Genomic DNA, 23120 nt, shown 5'->3' on the forward strand with positions numbered 1-23120 from the left:
TTTCAACTGGGGGGAATGTAAGGCTCAGAGTCCTCTAGATATTCTATTCGCTTTCAAGTATTTTTTGAGGCTTGCAGCTTCCCACCATTTTTAAACAATTTTTATTAACATTTCGTTCATCGTTACAATGACAGTATGTTTCTTATGGTATACAGACATACAAGTGGGACTAATAGAACCGCCATAAGAGCGTCTAATAAGCATCATAAGCTACAATGTGCTTATTCACTAATGTCGGACTCAGACTCATCTAATGGTGGGGGGGGTAGGGGGGGGGGGTCACAGATATTTCCCCAGTAGGTGTTCCACCTCCCCCAAACCTATGTCCATTTTTTGGGGCACCCTCGGTGAACATACACTGACTTTTACGCCAACATTGCCATGTCCATATCTTTGCAACATTGTAGGGTAGGGTTAAGTCTGGACCCCCAACGTTGTGCAATATTTCGTTTTGCTAATGTCATACCTAGAGTAGCCCAGTCTTGAGCAATAGCGTTTAAATCCGTAGGTTCCCAGAGTGGCTTCCTTTTTTTAAGGCTTTCTCCAAAGCTTGTTATCTGGATTGGGGGTTCGGTTTATTATATTTCACCGAACACCTGTATAGAGAAAAACTCTTGTATTCTGAGGTTGTGATGTTCTCTCCAATCTTTGCAATTTGCCATGAGTTATGAGTTGGCTGTTGAGCAGTCCCATCAATGATTCTAATAATCATATCAAATCATTTACAGAACTCATTTGTTTCCAGAGCAATCGCAAAAGGTATACAGTTTTACTTAGACAAGCTTGCAATAAATCCTCAGACAATGGCTACAACTGAACGCCTTTGAAGGGCCAATGTAATGCTAACCTTCTGCTGTTAGCAGTGAAATTCTTCTTCCAATCAGACAAAAAATGTTTTTTTCTACATGCATTTTTTTTTGCTCTTTTATTTAAATGTTAATGTACAGACGGTTAAAGTTCTTAGCAAATGAAGCAAGCACTATTGTAGTGTCTTCCTTTGTATAGTGTTCTATGCAACTCGTGCTTATGCTTAAAAGCCCCTGAGGAACATTGATCAGAACCTACTTGAACCACATTGTAGTGAAGATAGAGACCTATCTGACTTCCTTATCACTGTAGGCCCTGATGGCATGTTTTATCATGCAGTTATCGCATTTAAACTTTAACATGCCAACTGGTCAGTGTTTGCTTACCCTTTTGTTTGTTAAATTTTCTGGTTCTTTTACTCAGTTTCTCTGTCTAGGAGCAAAGCATTCAGGATTTCACCTCATCATGATATTCAAGACATGATGGACAACTTCAACAACCGTTGGCAATTTCCTCGTACTAGGCCTTTAAAGGGCCGGAGAAGTCCTCAACACGAACCAAAAAACTAAACAAAATAGACTGTTTGTAAACATCCATTGCATTTAAAGGGAGAGATGTGGTTTTGGCAGCAAAAAAAGTGCAGTTACAAGCCTCAGAGATATTAATGATCTGGTGAGAAATGTCCAAAGAATGTTATGTAAGTCACCCATCACACTATGGAATAAAAGCACGTGAATTTCATTAGCACAATTATTCACACAAGCCCAGACTACATTACTGGAGTTTGAAGATTGCAAGAGTAGTTACTAGATGGCAAAAAGAAGAGGCCAAAATAAGCTGACCTGTTCACGGACGTGATACAGAACTAAGGTCACAAGTGTGAAGCAGGACTGGGGAGTTTAAGATGCTAAAAGAAAAATTTGGGGGAATTATGAGATGCACTGTACCCGCTGGCTAGTAATCGGATACAAATTGCAAAATACTATTACGAGGAAAAGGTTTTATGTATCCTTTACTGTGGGGTCACCACATGGCAGGTTCAAAGACAGGAGACTTAAAAACTCTATGCAAGTACCGCCTCTGTTCAAAGCAATTCTTACCCCAGTAAGATGTACAGAAATTGCTTGGCTTCTACTTGGTGCAACCATTTACTGCAACTAGTTTATTAATATTAAGCTCAAGCGCTCTGTTAAATTATCCACTCTGAATAATGATCTTGAGGGCTGACCAAGAAGGAAACAAAATTAATAATTTACCCTCTATAGAGCATGGACCCTTTGCTATTGCATCAAATCGCATATGCACGTTTCAGTACCTATGGAAGGGGCTAGGAGAAAGTTCTTGAGGATGCAGTCCTCATTTAACCCACTATATTTTAATGATATATCTTGATTAGATTTTACAAATAAATTAAAATGCGCAAATACATTGACGAATGGGGAAAGTAATAATTCTACAGCCAGTCAGGGGTTTTCTTGACCGGTGAGCTCTTCTAAAGTAGTGTGTATCCTAGTTGAGGGCGGGCATTCATAAGGAAAAAGTGTTCATACTTTACTAACATACCCAAAGTAACTCTTTGGTATTAAATACACGATCACGTTTAAGTCCAGCCTCCAGAGAGCACAGAAAATGTAAATTCTGGAAATATATTTTACAAAGAAAAAAATAAGAAAACACAGGACAGCATGGATAAAGGTATTTGTGTTTCTGCTCCAATCACCTGGCACAGACTTTTTAAGGGAATACACAATGTCAGTCTGCTTAATTATGAAAGAGTACAGATTCTAATGTAAACTACCATGCGGATAATATTTACTTAGGTAGTATGAATATCACCAATATAGCATAGATCACAAGTAGAGAAGGCATCTGGAACTAATAAAAGTACCTGTTCAGCACAAAGTTGGAGGAAAAAAGCATAAAGAAACTCCATTCATTTCCTTGGCAAGCATAACCAAGATTGGCAATTTCCCACGCCAGTCTACCTAGGCCAGCTCCAGGTACCAGAACTTCCACTTTGGATACGTCACTGTAACGAAGTAACAATTATAACAAAAGTTAAATTTACTTGCAATCATAATGCCACATCAGAAGTAAATAAAAACAGGCGCAGGTGTACATATGTTTGAACAGCCTTCACCTTGAAGATAAATTGTTTTGATGCGAAGGTGCATCCCTAATTCTGCCAATCGACTCCAAACAAAAACTCTAGAAGCCCATGCAACATCCGTCACAAAAACATGATTCTTGACCTGATGTTCCTATTTCTCAAATTTACCCAGAGACTGCCATCAATGTGCTCACATATTCCGGATTGGATAACGCAGAAGCAATATTTCTAAGGACGTTACTCAATTTCACCAAACTACAACATTTTTAAAATGCTGCTGCCAGACTCCTCCTGCTCAGGCTATATCAATTTGAGTACATACCCGACATTCTGCACAAATTACACCGAATACATATCAGGAAATCAAATTCAAAGCAGCATATATCGCTTATCATGTATTTCATGTAATAGATAACAAGTATGAACCCTAGTCAGCTCCAACCCTGCTTTGCCCTGCAGATAGCCACTACAAAAGTCTACATGAAACAAGCACATGCAAAGCCAATATGCCTCACTTTAAAATGTGAACGCAGAGCTGTTGGCTTTGCCAATGTTAGTCTGTATAGTTTTAAAAAACAGTAAAAGAAAAAAAAGCATTAAAAAATAATGGAGGAAAAGCAAACATATCTTAGGGTATACCAAAATGTACATTAAATACAAGGTTTCCAATTTGTAGAATTTACTTGGTTTATTTTTCAATTACTCTTCACTCCTGAAACTCTGAACAGACTTTAAAAAGAATAATGAGGTGTCAGAATGTAAAGGGAAAGGCTTTCCAGGGCCTACTTAACTTTCCACAGAATTCAGCCATTTGGTCTTCTAAAGTAATCCTGGTAGTGTCATGCTAAGACCACCTTCTGCCTGACACGCCAGCTGAGTGAGTGTAGAAGATGACCCCGACCACTGCACCATAAAAACCCTGTGTGTGCAAAGAGTGTGCTTCATGCAGTGTGTGGAATACATGAGAAAAAACAAAAACAACTCTTAATGTCTGTTCTTCAGCCATACCCCATCAAAGATTTCCCTGTTGCTGTCCTGATACAGATAAGCTGGAAGGAGTGGTGAGCAGCACAGAGCTGGGCGGGGGTGGCAGGTAGTTGAAAGGGGGGAGCAGCACACAAAGAAGAGAGCTAGAAAACAGACACTCAGAATGCTCAATATTAAAGAAAATAGTAGCTCCCTCAATATCAGCAGTAAGAAGGATACAAGTCAACCAATCAAACAGATCATAAGGAGGCTATGCCCCACGCGGGAGAAAAACACAACAAGATGAAGAAAGCACTAAATAAGTATTAAGTAAATGAGTGTCACTAAAGTCAAGCAATGCGAAGTTCACAATTGGTCTTAAGCAACCGGAAAGCTTGTGCCGTTTGGTAGATGTGACCTACAAATGGGATGGTAAAACATTACAAGTTGCTACCTATCAACTGTAGAACAGCATCACTCTGGAAATTGGCAAATGCTTTCTTTGCTAAGTTTCAGAAAACAAATCTCATATTTATGCTTGAAGAGCCAGGTTTTGTGCACCTATCATCTCAGTAGCAGTTGTTTTCCCTATTTCGGCAATGGTTAGAGACGCAGGAAGTCTGAGCTTTAACACCAATAATGCTTAATAAATAATAAAGTAGTGCCCCCTCAAACAGGAAGACATCCTCAATTATGTACCTCGTTCTGATGTACAGTGCTATCCGTTGTACAGTGCTATTGAATGTAAATAAAACAATTTTATTAAGTAACTGGTTGAGGGGTTATCTAGGTTTCTATCATAAATTATCCATGGAGATCAAGCAGGATTTATCTTACATACACAACCCTATAACAATCTAAAACTAACAGATCACCTTGCTGAAAAGGTCACCAAAATAAAACAAGCATTGGCATAGCCAACAGGTCTCGCCTTTTGTTTAGCCATGCAACAGTTCATGTTGTTGCACCAACAGGGCCGTTTCTACCATTAGGCAAGACTAGGCGGCTGCCTAGGGCGCCAAAAGGGCAAGGGCGGCAAAAGGGGGAAAACCTTTTTAATTTGTGCATGCATATGATGCCCACTGGAACAGTCTGCATTCATTTCAAAGAGGTAGCAGGTGAAGTTCTTTATGTACGTTATCCTTCTTTTCATTTTTATAATTTCAGTATTGTAAAGAAACCTTAGGGAACACATTTCATAACTTTTAAAAGCAGTATAAATAAGGTCACCATTCTCTTGCAGACACATGGAAAAGAGTACACATGTAAGTGAACGTAAAAAAAGTAAGAAAACCTACAAATTTATTGTATTTTAAATAACATCACTAAGTTTGCAAGGAACACTTTGCAGAGCTCCAAGTGACAAATGGAAAAGTAAAATAGAAAGAAAATCGTGGAGAAGTGGAGATAAAGGGGGTTGTCAGAGATAAAGCGGAAAGGAGCACAACATACAGCACAATAAGCTCTTTCTTAAAGTGTCAAACAGAATTTCTTCCCAGAATTCATGTCGTAGATCACTGCATGTTATTGGGAGACTCAATCTGTAAGAGCAGTAAGGAATCAGGGCCTAGATTCACAAAAAGTCATTCAGAGATGGGCTGTATCAGAAAAAGTTGTACTGCACTATGCAACTTTTTTGGCTCATGGTCAGGCAGCAGCACCTGTATGTGAGTGTAAGCGCACCTGCTTTAACATGCTGCGCAGCGCACCCGAGAATAGTGGTCGGTGTGGAACAGGGCGGCAGTACCAGTGTGTGGGTCTCTAGGGTCGTCAATCTTGTAGCGCAGGGCATGGTTTTTGGCCTGTCCCCAAGCGGTGCTTTATGCAGCAGCCAGTGATGGTGAATATGTCTCGCACGTCGCACTACCCTCTCTCTCGGCGCGTGGGGGACATACTGTTTGTATCGGCTGTTCTGGTGCCTAGGAAATAAAATAACCATGTCAGGTAATTTCCTTTGTTTTTAAGCAGTGCAAACAGATGGCTAATAGCACGCCACTCATAAAAAAATATATATGTTGCCATGAGGCTTATTTTTTCCATCACATCAATCTAAAGTTCGTTTTTTCACCCCAAAATACAGGTTCCGGCCTAAGTATGGTCTGGAAATAGTGGAAAAAAGACGAATAACCATAATTTATTTTCTAACCTGCAATAAAAACAAGTTCACATTGTGCTCTGCCTCTTGCGCTTTAGCTTTTGGGGTTGTTTGTCACGATTTATGCGGCGAGACATATCAGCGGCGGCTAGATATTAAGCGTGTGATGCTTGACCGGCGTGAATAAATTCATACATATAGCGAGACTCTTCAATCCACCTGGTTCTAGAGTCAGTTTGGCAGCTCTATAAGATTTACAACTCAAATGTACCCAGGCAACTATTGTACCACGCTGTGATGATCTACGGCTACGTTTGCGCTCTATATGCCCACTTACAAAACATACATCGCTAATTAACTTGTGCCTCGGGCTTAGATAATAGGTCAATATTATTCAACACAAAGGCACTCCTTTTTAACTTGGAACGAAAAAAGAGTGAGTACTGAGCAAATATTTCAATTTGTGACAAGCGAACACTGCAGATCTCTGCAGCAAGTGGTTAATCTACTCAGTTGTTTTGCCATATGCTCTTTGATTGTTGGTGCTATTTATACTCAGAGCCACTTGAAATTAAGCCACAGGGGGAGCCAAATTATGCGAAGAGTTGGCTGAATTACGCGTAAAAAAAATGCAAATTATGCGGCATACCGAGGCACATTTTGTGATCTAATGCATTCATTCTTCTAGTCTGGATGACAGGGGGAGAGAGTGATGGTAGTAAAAGGGAGGGGGCGGTATTTTTCAATTCTTGCCTAGGGCGGCAAAACACCTAGAAATGGCCCTGTGCACCAAGGATATTGTGCTGAGTCACTAAAGACTTATAAAGGTTCCAAATGCGAGACCTATTGGCTATGCCAATGCTGGTTTTATTTGTGTATGTCTTTCAATAGGAGTTGTCTACCTCGTAGGATGGAGTAAGGGCGTAGGCCATTGTGAGAAATGACGTCACAACAGTACTTAAATTGGGCTGGTACTGTCTGGTACTGAGTACCTGCACTTATTTAATTTGAAAGGGAGAGTACTGGCACTTCTCAGTGATGCTGCAGAACACTTTTTTTGGGGGAGTTTTATATAGCGCGAACTAGAACCGAACCGAATCAGTTATCAGAGCGCTTTACATAGCACCAGTTACGTTACATGAGGACACACTCATTTTTTTTTTTATTTTTTTTTTTAGGCACGGGGAGATTACGTGATTTGCCCAGAATCACAGGGGGTTTTTGGCGTCGTTACCGAGACTCGAACCCAGTTCCCCAGGTCCGAGGTCGAGCGCCTTAGCCGTTAGGCCAACCCCTCTCCCAATTAATGGGAGAGGTCCAGCACTCCCAAGGAGCAAGCAGGTACAGCGAGTACCTGCACTCGTGGCGTGGACTGTGCAGTCTCGCTCGCGAGATTTTATGATCTTGGGTAGCTTACACTAGTGAGCTTTAAGCCCCGCCCCTCTATCCCATTGGCCGGCATCACCGTTTATGTAAAACGGTGGCCGGCCATTGGGAAAGAGCTTGTGGTGACGTACAGTTTTCTCTCTTTCTGCCGTCCCACTTGGATGGACTGCCCAGACTTCCTGCTGGTGTAAAAGGTTTGTTATCTTCTTTATGGGTCCAAACAGATGGACCCATAAAAAAAAAAAATAAACCTTTTACGCCAGCAGGCAGTCCGGCCAAGTCAGACCAAGTGGGACGGCAAACAAAGAGAAAAGTCGGCGTCATGGCGAGCGCTTCTTTAGGACTTGTGCACTGCTGCTCACCACTCACCTTCACTCTCATCAGCTTGCCTGCTGTCCCTCCCACCAACTCACCCCTTCTTTTGTTCTGCCTACATCTCCTTCTACTACTGTGCTCAGTCCCCTCGCTACCCTTATTAAAGTTCTGGGTAACTTAACAGCCGATAGTAGCCACTGGTTTGCTCACTCTTGCTAAGTTTTCAAATTAACCAGCGACGGCTGAAAGAGCCTCCAATCAGAGCAGCGGCCTCGTTTTTAATCACAAGGAGTTCATTGAGAATAAGGGACCAGGTGACCCCTTGGCTCAGCACTCCTGGGGCGCGGTGAGAGGAGCGCTTGTGTATTGTTCACCGCAGGAGCCGGGCCAAGCTACGGGATATAGAGGCCCAGCAGAGGTCAAAAGTCACACTGAAGAAGGGGGCAGCAGCATAAGCATATTACTCTCTAAACTGCACCTTAACAGTTTAAGCACACGATTATGTCGGTCACAAATGATCCTGGAGCACACAAGACAGACTTTATTTCTAGCTTCAAATTATGTTCACATTAGTTAGGAGAAAGCTGAAGTAACTACGACGTGGGGAAGTGTGGCTAACTGGTTAGAAGCGGCAGACCCTGAAGCAGGGCCTGGGACCAGGGTTCAATTTCCGACGCGGCAGGGTCTTGGGTCAATGTCCGCAGACTCGATAATTCTCGCCGAGGTGCCCATGCTAACCATGGGTCCCACTCTGCAACTCTAGGCAATAGCTTACTTAATCTCCACAACGGCCCCATCAGCGCCGGGGATGCCTGGCTTCACCTTGGAGGTGCCCAGGAGGGACCATCTCACAGGGAAAGGCAGGACGGGTTCCTCAGCGGTATACAGCGCCAGGACACTCCGAGATGGAGTAACAGTGCGCTTTACAAGTATACTTACTTTACTTTACTTGCGCGAGGCATTCTTTGGAGTGATCTTATTAGGTGCCGCCTTCCCAGGAGATTTGTAATTGGGCTAATAAGGTTTATTTGATTTACCTCCATAATGGTAGCTAGCGGTGAATGTCGATGCAATGAAGTGGATTAAGGTAACAAACTACATCTTAAAAAAGCGTGTCGATTGTGTACATAAAAGACATGAGCACAGGAGCTCACTTAATACAAACAGGGTCACCAAATATAAGGGCACAGGGGCACCCGCACAACATGAAGATAAAACACGGGGCGCATGTACAACTCTAGTGATGGGCGTAACCCATCCCCCTACCGAGCAAGGGCAGGGGAAGGTTCCGACAGTTCAGGGGGCCAGAAGCTTCTCGGAGGGGCTCCTTTCAGAACAAGACCAATGAATTTCTGTGAGCTATGGAAAACTCAGTTTCCTCTCATCACATTCAGGGGGGGGGGGCCTCATTTCCCCTTACGCCGCTGGCACACAGACAACGCAACTGATACATACATTCAACATATGCACAGTACATACATTCAACATATGCACAGTACAGTACACAAACAACACATGCACACGTTTCATCACAGGAGTGAAGATTTGGGGGGGGGGAGGTTGTGGCCCTACGGCCAGAGCTGCCGACTTTGGAGATGGGGACCCAGGTTCGAGCCTTGGCTCGGTTCAGCTTCCTGTGATTATGGGCATATCACTTAATCTGCCCTTGTGTAACTTAATTGGGGCCCATGTAAAGCGCTCCAGTACCTTCGGGTCGAGTTAGCGCTATATAAATCTGCAACAAAATAATATTTGAATCTAGCTGTGTTACTTGACCTTGAAAGCCTTGATTTTGAAATCCTTGACTTCTTGACTTGCAGGTGTGGGATGTGTGTGCTTTGTTTTGTGTATAAAAATTATCCAAAAGCCTAAACTAAACCTAGGATTTCAATGCGCACCCGTTCATTGACAGCGCGCAGAACGGCACAGCCATCATACACTTTGGAGGGAGGGGGGGGGGGTTCTTGTTTGACACACACTCAGCACTTTTCATAGTGGAGGGCACAACACCTCGGGCCCCTTCTATATTTAACAAAAGCAGAGGGCCACTGGAAATCTGTGATTTTGCGGCAACACCGTTTTCCACATAAGTGTTGAGTTACCGCATTTACCAAATAATCAGTATTCTGCAACATAAAAATATGTTTCTGGATCAAAAGATACGAGAAACGCAGCGTTTTCAAGCGCAGTGGCCGGCCCTTCTCAAAGATTGACTGCCTGGTCGTCTTTCAGTTATTCATTGCTGTTATGGGGTCAAACTCAGGTTCTAATAAGGCGAAACCTTTGCCCAGAAAGCCCACTGTGTAATAATGAAGTAATACTGTCACAAGATGTGCAGCATTAGACCCCATAATTGCCTTTCCTTGCCACATAAATTAGTCAACTCTGCCACATAATTCGGTCCCGTGGGGGCACAATTTCAGTGGTCCTGAACTAAGACGACCTTCGGATCAGAAGGTTTGCTATAACATTGCTAGACAGTTGGCTGCCACAAGACATATTTACATACATTCGATACGTACACGATTAGTATTCCAACTCAATGTCACCGATTTATTTGTTATTACAATGTGTAAAATAGACGCATTCGGCTTGTAATCTGAAAGCAGTATAAAATAAATCTGGACTACAAGTTCCAGAACTTTAAGAAAAAAAACGGACTGGACTATAGTCCTCCGTGGTCCTAGGAAACTTAGGAGTTTCCTTACATCAATACACTTCAAGACAAGGGCCGCTTCGTGAGTAGCTGGTGAGCTCCTGGCAGTATGCCGGCTCAGTTGCAGTGTCCGTGGAGGGGTGTTCAATCCTCAGGTCGGCTCTCTGCTTTCCATTGTGTGCTTCAGAATTTCAATTAGGTCCGAATCGGCGCAAATCTCTCAATTAATTCAATAAGCGCTAAGTACAACGCACTGCTCTCTGCACGTTCACCGGACCTGCAGTGCGCCCCCACAGACAGCCTCAGGAGAAGAGAGGGGGTAGTATAGGGGGGGGGGGGGGGGGGGGGGGGGGGGGGGGGGGAGGAGGAAGAGGAAGAGGGAGAGGGAGAGGGAGAGGGAGAGGGAGAGAGAACAGGAGGAAGAGATCGAGCGACAGAAGGGGTCGGAGGTGGGCTCGAGTGGGAAGAGAGAGTGACGCGGAAGACTGGAGGAGAAAGATAGATGGGGAGTTAGGTGGAGTGCGAAAACCTGCTGGTATAAACATGGAGAAGGAGAGAACAAGAGGTACAGAGGGAAGAGAAACAATACGTGGGAAAGGGCCATAGATTAGAGAGGTGGATAGAAGCAGGCAGGGTGAAAGGAGAGAGGGAGAAAGATACACGAGGAACAGGAAGTAGGAGAAAGATGACAAATAGACAAAGTGTGTATGTGGCTTCGCAATGCTGTGCAGTCCTGTGACGAGGAGCACGCCAGAGAGATGGGACTAGACAAGAAGTCTGTACCTTTGTTTTGTTTTTAGTGTGCGTAAGGATAGTTGAGCGAGCGCTATATGTCGCCCGTTTCTAAGCACTGCTTACAACAAATGACACTATTATTAAACCTATTGATACTCAGTTTTTCGACCTCGACAGAATGATTTGCTTTACCTATTTTCGAACTTGTGACCTGCAGGTCACCACGGATGTCAGCAGCTGCAACCGTAACTCACAGAGTAAGTAACCCAATGTGCCCGTGGGCAGGGCTTTAAGTGGGCCGGGTCTCACCGGTGCTGATAACCAGCAGTTTTTTAAAGACCTCGAAACTGGTCTCTATCGGACTGTGTTTTGTGCCCTGGCACAGACGGTCTGTTTTTTTCCAGACTGCAGTGACAGGGTTGTAGGGGAAGGAAAATCCTTTAAAGAGTCATTTTCTCTCTGGATTTCCCTTCTCTTTTTGAAACTCAGGAGCAGCAACATTGAGCCATGGTTACTGCTTATTTATCATATGCAACTAACAACCATTGACAAAACAGATAGTCCTGAATTGTTGTAGGTGTAATGTTACTTGTTGTATCATAAACCTGCATGCATCGACAGAAACCGCGAAATATAAGTCGAGCGGCACACTATGCTAAGCACAGATTTTTAGCTTATGTATCTTTAAGCCACGTCCTTAACTACATAGGCCACGCCCCCCGTTTTTTTCATCCCACTTGAAGCCCTGCTCTTGGGGGGCTTATTGGAGCTGCGAGGTGTGGCAGATGGATGTGAGAAACATGAACCCCGGGCGCCTGCAACGCGTGTCCCACAGCTCCGCTTTCTTTGAAGACGTTCTGGTCAAAGCGGCTATAAGCTAAAAATGAGGGCCTGCCAGTAACTCACATTAGGAAAGTGACATATATGTGTTCTGCAGCCCAAAGTTGAGCAGCTGCTGACATCTGACCGCCTTGGTCCAGGATGGAGCAACACAGTGGCAGGGGTGTGAAATTTTATAAAATATCTTCTTGTCCAAAGGACAAGATGTTTCAGAAATCTACTTGTCCTGTAAAGAAATGTACTTGTCCCGTAAAAAAGTCTACTTCTCTCATTTGGTACCAGACAATGAGGTTTCTATTTATGACTGCATTCTCATAAGAGCTTGGATAGCAGCCTCTCTGATTATGCCAGGGCTTATTTTACATCACTGTTTGTATTCTTACTTTGCTCTGTTCATGCCACCTTTCTGATTGTACAGGACTCGCAACACACTGGGATTTTATGTTAAATATTTAAATATTCACACACTCCGTTTAATTGGGCTCTGCTCAAGCTAAGCCTCTGAATATGTCCGCACTTTCGTTATATTGCAGTTCACTGCTCTAATTGTATCAATGCTCTCTTTCTAGTCTGTGGAAGAGACTTGTAGACTACCCTGGCAATTATATTTGTAAACATTCACTCATTTTCACAAAATGTTACTGTAAATAAACTTAGATTCTCTTGGCAGTCCAATGCCTCGGTTACCAATTTAGGATCAAGGAGACTGCCCCTGTCTCACACTGTACACATTTTTGGACAGTTGCCTTTATCTCACTCTACCTTGGTTCCCTGGTTTGCTAGAATTGTGATCATATACCAAGCAATATATCCAATACGTAGACTTTCCTAGTTTGGCAAAAAATTGTAGGCAATCTAGTTCTAGTCAAAAAGTAAGCCATCAATACATGCAAGTTTGGCTTAAACACACAAAGATTGGTTTTGTACCTATAAAAGTATTCACTAGCAAAAAGAGTTGCTTTTTCCAGACCTGGATTGCAGTACAAATGTGTGCATGTGTTCAACGTACATTGTTTAACGGCACCACAAACTCCTCTCTAACCCCCTCTGCACCCTGAAAAGGATAATACATTATGGGGCAGATGTATCAAGCCTTTTGCGACTCGCAAAGGCCGAAATTCGCAGAATTTCAGCCTTTGCGAATCGCAAACGGCCTTTTTGCATGTTTTTGAATGCATCAAAAAAATCGCAATTTAAGGAATCGCAAAAAATTGCGATTCCTTATTTTGCCATAGCATTTAAGGAATCGCAATGTTAGCGATTCCTTAAATGCTATGTATGTAGCAATTTCAATTTGCGAATTTTGGTTAAGAAATCGCAAATTACCACCAACTTGTTGTTGATGGTAATTTGCGAATTCTTTTAAAAAAGCACAATTTGTCATTTTTTTAAGGTGGCATGTGACGCACACACATGCCCATAGGGCATGTATGTGCGCCATATGCACACACATGTACATTTCAGGGGTGCAGCAGGGTGTCTTTGAGACACCCCTGTACCCTTGAAATAATTCTCAAATTGCGATTAGCAAATTGCGAATTCGCAATTTGAGAATTACTTCACAATCATTCCTATGGGCCTCCTGGCCCATAGGAATGAATGGGAAATTATTCCTTAATTGCGAATTCTCAATTTGCGAATTCGCAAATAAGGAAGATTAAGAAATCGCTAAAAAATAGCGATTTTTTTGATACATGCCATTTTGCGATTTCTAAATAGCGAGTCCTTAAAAATCGCTATTTAGAAATCGCAAATGGCTATCTTGATACATCTGCCCCTATGTTTGTAAAGAGTGTGTTTAGGAACATTTAACTGTTGTACGTTTCCAGGCCAACTTATGTAAACTCTTATGAATTTCTGAAAGTCCTAATGCTGCACCCATGCAATTTAATAGGTCTGTGGATGCACATTCTGTTAAAAGGGGGGGGCATGTTTTATGTTGATTTGCCTTTATTTTATTTTTATAATATTGACATGCACCAAAGCTGATGTATTAAATGATTCCTTGGTGCGATGGTAGTTAATGTTTTCAAACTCTGCATTGAAGCTTTCTGCACACTACAACCTTGTTTAAGCTGCAAATATTTTGCGCTTTTCATCCCTTTTTCAAGGAGCACAATGTTTGGGGTACATTGTCAGTTTTCAAAATAAAATCACCAATTTTGCTTCCATTCTTCTTTCTACACTTGCATATATTAAAGGAACCTTCTGGAAGCCATACACAGCCACAACTTGTAAATGTTGCAGACAATTGCACACCTGCTTTTATTGGAACCCATGTCACTAATGCAAGCTGAGATTCCGACTCACTGTGGTTGCATGTATCTGACTTGAATTCCCTACTCGACCTAACTTTAATGCACTTGACCCATGGACATGTTATACAATTTTGTTTTAAACATTAGCACCCCGACAAGCCCAATAAACTGTGGGCGACCATACCTCTTGCAAACAGAGGCAAATCTTTCACTATAGTATTTCCCTGAGAAACTACTAATTTGTTTCAGAGGCGATGGGGGATTTGAGGAAGCCAGCAAGCAAAAATGCATCCGTTAGAAAACCTTGAAGACTGGCCATTGAAAAAATATTTAGGTACTGTGGTTACAGCCGGCACTGACTTGTCATTGAAGATGTTAAGAAGAAAGGTCTTGCCTTTCACAGCAATTTACTTAGTTGCCTCTTCCAAGTCATACCATGCAGACTTAATGCAAAGTAAAGCCCAAACTGCACACAGCTAATGTTCTGCATAGCTCCTGCACAACCCATGGGCATGGCAAACCTCAACGTGTATCCTCTGTAGGGCAGCTCATACACTTTACACCTTCTGTGTAACAATTCCCTCATGCACTATCCCTTCCCCTTACACGAATGATGCACAGCACTGTTCATACCCATTATACAGCTCATGTCCTGCACAGGTCACTGAAAAGATCATATGCCGGGTACCTCAAGTACCGTGTGGATCTCATGTAAGACATAGTTGAGCCTCGCATTACTATTCCTAGCACTCCAGTATACTACACAAATCAAGCTCTGCACAGCCCGTGCTTGCGCAGCTTATTCCATTTGCTTAGGGAGCATCCTCTACGTGCTGATGCGCAGGTGGGGTTCTTCTAAAAAGAGGAGATTATGGTGTGCGATTTACAGTCGTACTCTGCTGCTAAGTAAAGGGAAAAACCATTAATGTTTTTATTCAAGGGAGTAGCCAGAAAATTAAAATGCCCCCCACTTTGACCAATGTTCTGACAGCACCAAGCATGTGATGTAAGTGACCTCGAACCTCATCTAGCCATTATTCTTTCATGCTACATCTGCTCATGTCCACCATTTCGCCTTTACATTCTGTCATCCATTATCTCTTCCCCATTCCATCCATCCATCCACTGGCCATTCCATACATCTACTCATCTGTTCACCCATCGACTATCTAGGCACGCATCCATCCACCCATGCATGCATCATTTGACTTACCCATCAATCAATAAAGCCTTTCAGCCATCAATTGTTCCTTTTGCCATTCATTTATTCATCCATCCTCTCAGATTTACATTTACTTTGCCATACATCCCTCCTCTCAGATTTTAAATTACTATGAAATCCTTCTATCCATTCAGACTTCTATTTACTCGGCCATCATTTTACCCACCAATCTATCTCAAATTCCCTTTCACTTTGTCAACCTTTCATCCACCCAACTACACATTCTTAAACTCACATACACAGAGCCACCGATTCTCTCGGCCACCCATCTTTTCACCCACTCATCCACCTATCCCATCACCCATTTATCCATCCATCCATCCTTTAACCCAACCATCCATCCATCCTTTTACCAACTCGTCATCCATCCATCCATCCATACATACATTCACCCACTCATCCATCATTTGCCCCTCTTCCATCCTTCTCTCCCTTTTCTAGCAACCCATCTTTTTTTTCTTTTAGTTAATCATGATCTCGTATCTGTCAAGTTGCAGATGAGAGGCCCATAAAAAAAACTCCCCTCTGCTGTAGCTGCTGTAAGGAGGGGTTCACTACACCCCAGGAGGGGGAGATGGGATGGGGGTAGTGCAAGAAGAGGAACATGATTACAGCAATAAAAACACAGATGGCAACTGTGCACGTGCACAAGCTCTTGAACTCAAGCTGTAGGCCAGCAAAAGCCTCTGGTGGCACTTATAAAAGCCACTTACTAAATGACCTGTCTCAGGCGAGACCTAAAAATCAATAAAATGTGTTGGTATTAAAAAATAAAATGTGAGATATGCAATAACTACAAGGGGGGGAGGGGGAAGTGTTAGAAGATTATTTTGGGCAGATAGAAAAAAAACGTAGGTAGATCCCGTGTAATCAATTTTCAGTAGTTGTGAGAAGACCTTTTGGTGAAGCAGCGGATCTCTTATATTTCGTTATTGTGTGCTACCTGGAACTAAACTTTATGATTCAACATTCAAGAAATTGCAAATAGCAACACCAAAGCTTAGCTCCCAGAACTTTAAAGTTAATCTTTGTAAACAAGAACACAGCTATATTAATTTACAGCTCCTGAAAACAATTAAATTAAAAACAAAATACATGGGCATCATCAGACAAAAGAAAAAATTGATAAGGAGATTTTTTGCCCAAACATGAAACCATATCGATTTCATACAATTTCTGCGGTACACGTAGAATACCAGACTACAGAAAACAATATTTTGTCGATACATATTTAAAGAGCTACAAAGTGAAAATGTGGTTAAAGATACAAGTTAGGTTTTACCATTTGTCTCTGGGAAAGTACTTCATAATTTCATTAATGATTGGCTGATAGCAGGCTTCTCGTTCTGTCCTCCCATCTTCACTCCAATCTCTAATAAATTGTTTAATTGTAGATTTTAATTTGTCCATATCAAACGTGGACGCAGGATAAACTTTTCTGTTTCCCTGTTTCAAACATACACAAATATCAGAAAAATCCAGTGTTGAAAACCCTGTCAGCAGGTACAATATCTGCCTCAGAACAAGTTGAGGGGCATTTTTCCAGATTCAAGTATTTGCAATTAACAATGTTACTCTTAGTATTGAACAGAAATGGACAAGTGAAATTAACATTTCCTAAAATACATGTTTCAATAAGTCTTAGACATAAAAGATGCAATTACACTTGATAATATTTACTTTTGAGGAAGCAAAGGACACAGTTAGCTCAACTTTCTGCACTTTATAACAAGGTACCTTTGGGCATATTGCTTCACATAATCATCTGCAGTAAGAACGAAAACACTCATTCAATGTTAATTTTAAAATAATGCTGACAAAGAGGTAGGTGCCTTGAAGGGATGCTATGTATGTATTTCGTATTTACATAGCATAAAGCAATGCGAAAGGTGGTGTAGAACTGTAGGAGAGCAAAGACGCCTTCACCTGGATAGGAGGAGTAGCTGGTTCATTGGTGATTATTTATTTATTGCCTAATTGTGGTGTTCTTTTAAGAGAGGATTCTTACTTAAATAGTAACAGATTTGGTGCAGCCCAATAGAGATGCGGATATTGTTGGAGATCCTAGATGCATATAAATTGGGAAGGCTTGTTGCTTTGGTTTTCTAGTTTTGAGACTATGAGGCCATGAACAGAAGGGCTAGAGTCACTTTCTCGGAAGAGTAGTTTTACATTTTTACAGAGAGAGAGCTGGTACCAGGTCATTTTGGTGGAGATGTATCTCCTGAAAGCCAGAACTGAATCTGGGTTTAATCTGAGTGACTAGGCATTGGGTGAAAGTGGGGTATAAATGAGTCTAGGTTCAGGGTGTTGAGGAAAGTTGAGACCAACTGTAGCTATTTGTTAATGACCAATAGCAGGTATTCTGTTTTGGGGGGGGTTAAGCTTGGGGTAGGTGCTGAACATGGGGGTCTTGTAAAGTTTGATGTTTTGGATGTCTGGAGCAGAGGAGACTTTCAAATATAGTTGTATGTAGTCAGTGTATTGGTAAATGTTGATGTTGCTAACCAAAGCTTTCTTCCAAAATAAAAATACACTTAAAGGAAAATATGTTTACATCAGTCAGTAACACCAATATAGGGCATTCAAGGAAGGCAGAAAATCAGGGCTGCATTGCACCACAGCTTTACCCAAGTGTGCCTTTATCATTATGTACAACTTAATTTTTCAATCCATCCTCAGAATTTACTCCTACTGATCTTCAGGACTGCTTCAAAGTACAACGGGGTTGGGAAATGGAGACTAAACATAACAATATCATGCAATCCGTTACAAATAATCAAGAAAATGCATTGAGCTACACCTTACCCAATGACAAACACTAGCCCAACACTTTAGATGTTACCTCCAGAACTAGACATCACTCAAATCTTTGCTTCCAGCAGTTGTAGCACATTCCTAGTGAGGTATTGGGGACTGGACAACATGCCATGTGCTTCTTGCAGGCACTGCCAACACTCCTGTTTGCAGATATGGACACACTACTTGAGAAGACTCCCCATCACTGACATGCAGACTGTTCAGTGGTAACACAAAGTCTTTTTCCTGAGGTTCTCTCTCAGCATCCAACTGTTTGGCATTTTCCTTGAGCACTGTCATGTTGCTTATCTACTTTGGGAGTATCTACTATTCAGTCTCTAAAGAGCTAAAAGGCAAAAGCAGCGTGAACAGCTGCAGGCGACTATGTTGTACAGGGTGTGAGAGTCACGGTGTGTGGCTTGTACAGCTGCTGCACATTCTGAACTTGGTCTGTATGTGTGAAGGAAGCTTGCACTACTCTATGAAGTGTAAGACAGCGTGTTTCTCAGGAAAATTATACCAGGACCATTTATTTCACTACATAACAGGTTTTTTTGTTTTTTACAATGCAGGTTAAATGTTGTTGCATTTTCTTAAGAAAACATTTTACATTAAGAAAAAATACTTTTCTAGCAAAAACGAATTAAGAGAATGTAAATGCATTCATGAACAAGACATGATCTACACTTACTGTACAACTAATGATAAAGGAAAGACAAGGGTGTTGAATAGCAAAGGCAAAGAAGTAAATAGGACAAAAGAGGTACAAGAAGCTATTACTCGTCTCTCCTGAACAAATTAGGGGCCACATATTAATTAACATGCATTAAACAATTGCAACAGTATAGATATAACCTTCAACTATATAGAGTACTCTCTCTAGACTTGCTAGGTTTTAAAGATTGTTTAAACATGCCGCATAACTTACCAATTATCACTGCAAGAAATGTTGTGAAAAACACTGCATGGATTTATCTAAAATTACATTATAAAGGGGCAGCATCGATATTTAACAGGGGAATTTCATCTATTAAAAAAAAACAAATGTAAATGAAACTATGTATAATTTAGAATGCCAAGGAATCGAAAAAATGTTCTTATACTGAACCTCTAGTTTGAAAAGTCAATACTGTTGTTGGCCTAAATTGTTTACTGGCTTTTGGTCTAAATTATAGCAGTTTATTAGAGGACAAAATAATTTCTCCTCAAATGTATTTTTTACATGACCCAATAACACTTTTCCCCAAACTGTGTTGAGAAAAAAGTTGAATAGGCTTTACAAGTGGTGTGGTCTAGGAACCATAATTAAAGAGTGTTTTAAGATATGTGGCTACACAATAAAGGACACACATGGGCTATAAACGTACATATGGCAAATTCATAAACAGAGTCTTCCTTGCCAGAGTATAACTGAAATCAGTGAGCAAATACCCGAGTCCCCCTAACCTCACCAATTAGCACAATATAATTTAAGTACAATTACGACAAAGCACTGGAAAAGCAGGATGCTAAATTTGGGGAGATTTGCACACCTCATATCAGACATGTTGGGGTAGCATACTGTTATTTGAAAATATGAGAAGTGACATAGAAAGAGAGAAGTGTAGTACGGAACAAATATGATATAGTAGCATTTGTAGGTTAAAGAGAGGGTTGAGCTCTGCAAATCAATCAAATGGCAAAAAATCCATGAGCGATCTTGGCGGGACTTGGGTTAAAGTGTGCAAGAGAAAAGTAGAAATGAAAATGAATACAACTGCAAGGAAGACTTATGAAAGCTTGGCAGTTTAAACAATGTCCTGGGAACATCCCTTACAGTCCCAGTAATAATGAATATGCAGTTCAGTTCAGGGGAGGTAATGGCAGTCAGAGGGGAGATAGACCAGGCAGTGCCTGCTATCCTGTAACTAAGGAGCTTTATTAATTTTTTTATATTCAATTTTGTTTGTGGGATGAGGAGAGAAATTTAGGGGCTTGGTAGCAAACCAGCCCAATGCTTGCTAAACAGTGGATCCTAGCAATAGAATTGTAGGCCGTAGTGGTACACAAGATTAGTTACAAAAGAAGCTCAACGAGTAACAAAATATTAATTTTAATATAGAAACAGGCATGCAAGTTGTACATACTTCTCCATACTCTTTATTTTCAAACATGTGTATACAATCCTCCACAATGGCCTCCAGGATCTCCTGATTGTGATCTATACATTGTCGAATCCTATCCAAATGAGGAAAGAAGTCTGGAAGAAGATTCTGTTGATTATCAGGGAGGGATCGGAACTGCCTTTCTGCTCGGTTAACTCGCTCACGAATACCGGTTCTGAAAATTAAACAAAATTACAAAATCACTAAATAGCATTGAGCTAACAAAAGCACACCACCCATCCACTTCATCTTCATTCACTTTTTAAGACCAATGGATGTAAGTTGACCGTGCTTAGAAGTACTGCACATTAAACTGCCAACATTTCCAGCTTGCATTCTGTACTTTTGTTCTTCGAGAAGTTAGCAAAAAACAACTAAACAATACAAGAGAGGCAACACATGGGGATCTGAATGGACACATCACCACTGTCAGAAATGGGGGGCTCTTGTTGGCAATGGTTTGAACCTTGTCCAAGTAGGGACCCTTCCTTCTAGTTAGGATAAAGGAGTTACACTCATAAAATCTCCTCTGCTCACCCCCTTGGTAGCTTGGCACGAGCAGTCAGGCTTATCTTAGAGGCAGTATGTAAAGCATTTGCACATAACCAACAGTAACACTGCGTAAGCACTACAAAAGGACACCACACCAGTTTAGAAAAATATCCAATCTTTTTATATACTTAAGACGAGACCAAAAACGATAACAAAAATACATAATACAGTACTTAAAAATCTTCAGTTATCAAAATAAACTTGAAATAAAGTTCCTTGAAGTAGATAGCTCCGTCTGGGTCGATCATGGCCTCGTAAACAACAAATTCCAAACAGTTCTGGTTGACCACGGCGTTACAGGCCAGCTACGGTATCGGAAAGACCCACAAAACAGTACCTTTAGAAATACAGGGCGTCTGTGACCTCTTGTTGAGCTCCGAAAGCACGGCGTCAGTAGGAGTCTGTTCCGGAGGTCAAAGCAGGAGCCATTGGGCCCTTGAATTCACATGCGTTGCTGATCGAACTCCTTGCGGTTGAAATCAGTGTCGCTGGCGTCGGGTGCTGCGGTGCGAAGTGCAGCGGTGCTCGTCGCATTGCTGGCAAGTCCTGGTGCAAGCAGCGGCGTTGCTAAGGCGCAGTTTTCGGCTGACCAACTGGAGTCGATGGCGCCAGCAGGCCAAGGTTGCTGTGCGTGATAAAAACGGTGTGTCGTGTAACTTACAAGTGGTGCTCTCGAACCACGGTGCAAGCAGTGGCTTCCATGTCGGGGTGGATCGGCGCCGTTGGGGATATCAGGGCGATAGAGTGAAGCGAGGCAGTGCGGTGCCCATAGGTCGCGGTGCAAGCAGCGGCATCAGCGGTGAGACAAGGGTTGCGGTGCTGCAGTGCCCTCTACGGTGCCTTCAGGACACGGATGGCATTGTGCAAAGCAGACCAGGCTCATTCAGGTGCAAGGAAATTTCCTCCCACTACTCTACATGCAGCCCAGTCCTGACAGTCAATCCACAACCCCAGCAGAGGCACACAGGATGGTTAAGCAAGAAAATACCTACTTTCTAAAAGTGGTATTTTCAAACACAGAATGTAAAAATCATCTTCACTAAAAGATGCATTTTAACATTCGAAGTCCAGACATACTAAACTTTCTTTTTCTACTTTGTTCCCAAGGTTAGTTATGTTTATAAGATGGTATAAATAAACTCCCCATTCGTCCTATGGGAACAGGCAGCCTTACAATACTGACAAACAAAATACACTAATTTCATTACAAGACCGGAGGCTACATTATGCAATAACTTTTATTGCTGCCTAGAAATGCAGCGCTTTAAAGTGTAACAAATACATCATAAGTAAAACATTCCAAATAACATAACAAGGAGTCATGGCAACCAACTTTCGTCCTCTTTTATTCGCTGCTCACGGACAGCGAAGTCCAATTCTTGTACCTCCTATGACTCTGATGTTTTAGAACAGTTTTATATGCTTATTTAACTGCCATCCTAAATATTTACCAATATTTAACTTATCCATATACAATACTGTTAATTGACTGTATTTTAGAGTGTTTTGCACTACATTTAAACCTTCTAGTACGATCAACCCCCTAGTCCTTCTGCTTATCAAGGATCCCCTTCCAATTTACGGTTGGGCCCTCTTCTCTTTCGTTTAGCTTAACGTTTAAAAAAAAAAAAACTTCTTGTTTAATCTACTAAAACTGACTTGTTGCCTGAAGTGAAAGCATATCAGCTCTTCCCTTCTCATCCGATCCCTGGTTAACCTTATTTTTCCCCACAAGGCAAAAACGGAGCAAACCTCTGACTCGGCCACACTATTGTACATTGTTTTAACTGGGAAGGCTCAGCGCTTACTTACAAACGCCAGACACGCTTCCTTAGCGAGAAACCCAGTCTCTACAACGAATCTGACGCCTGCGCTTACTGCCTCGCACTTCGGGGTCCTTCCGGCTTCCCCAGAGGAGATCCGTTTGCAAAATGAAGTGCTTCCCCCTTCAAATATGACCCGCAAAGAAAAACATAAACAACGTGAAGGCCCGTTTTGGACTTGTGTTGTGCATCTCCATGGAGACATACAGTGCTTTGCCAACAGATTAAGATCAGCTGTTTCCACTTTCGGTACGACCAGCTGTTTTTTTTCCCTGCAGCACGTTTATTTTAGCTACGCTGGGCTTATTAATAGCTCTTTAATATTAAACAAATACGTTTTAAGGAAAAACTTAAAGGAACAACTCGCATTGCAAAAATGGGGAATATGAAGACATTATGTTTCAAAGTGAGT

General features: G+C 41.8%; 1 protein-coding gene across 1 annotated transcript in view; it reads right to left on the minus strand.

The window, feature by feature from the left end:
• LOC144818412 (carnosine N-methyltransferase-like) overlaps positions 1 to 23120 on the minus strand; it is a 187232-nt gene that overhangs the window by 144554 nt on the left and 19558 nt on the right. The window contains exons 2-4 of the mRNA XM_078675786.1: positions 20316 to 20508; positions 16673 to 16836; positions 2696 to 2836 (exon numbers count right to left, since the gene is read on the minus strand). Coding sequence (XP_078531912.1) covers positions 2696 to 2836; positions 16673 to 16836; positions 20316 to 20508 — 498 coding nt within the window. The remainder of the gene's footprint in view (positions 1 to 2695; positions 2837 to 16672; positions 16837 to 20315; positions 20509 to 23120) is intronic.

The sequence above is a fragment of the Lissotriton helveticus genome, chromosome 2_1, assembly GCF_964261635.1.
Source record: "Lissotriton helveticus chromosome 2_1, aLisHel1.1, whole genome shotgun sequence".
Taxonomy (NCBI): Eukaryota; Metazoa; Chordata; class Amphibia; order Caudata; family Salamandridae; genus Lissotriton; species Lissotriton helveticus.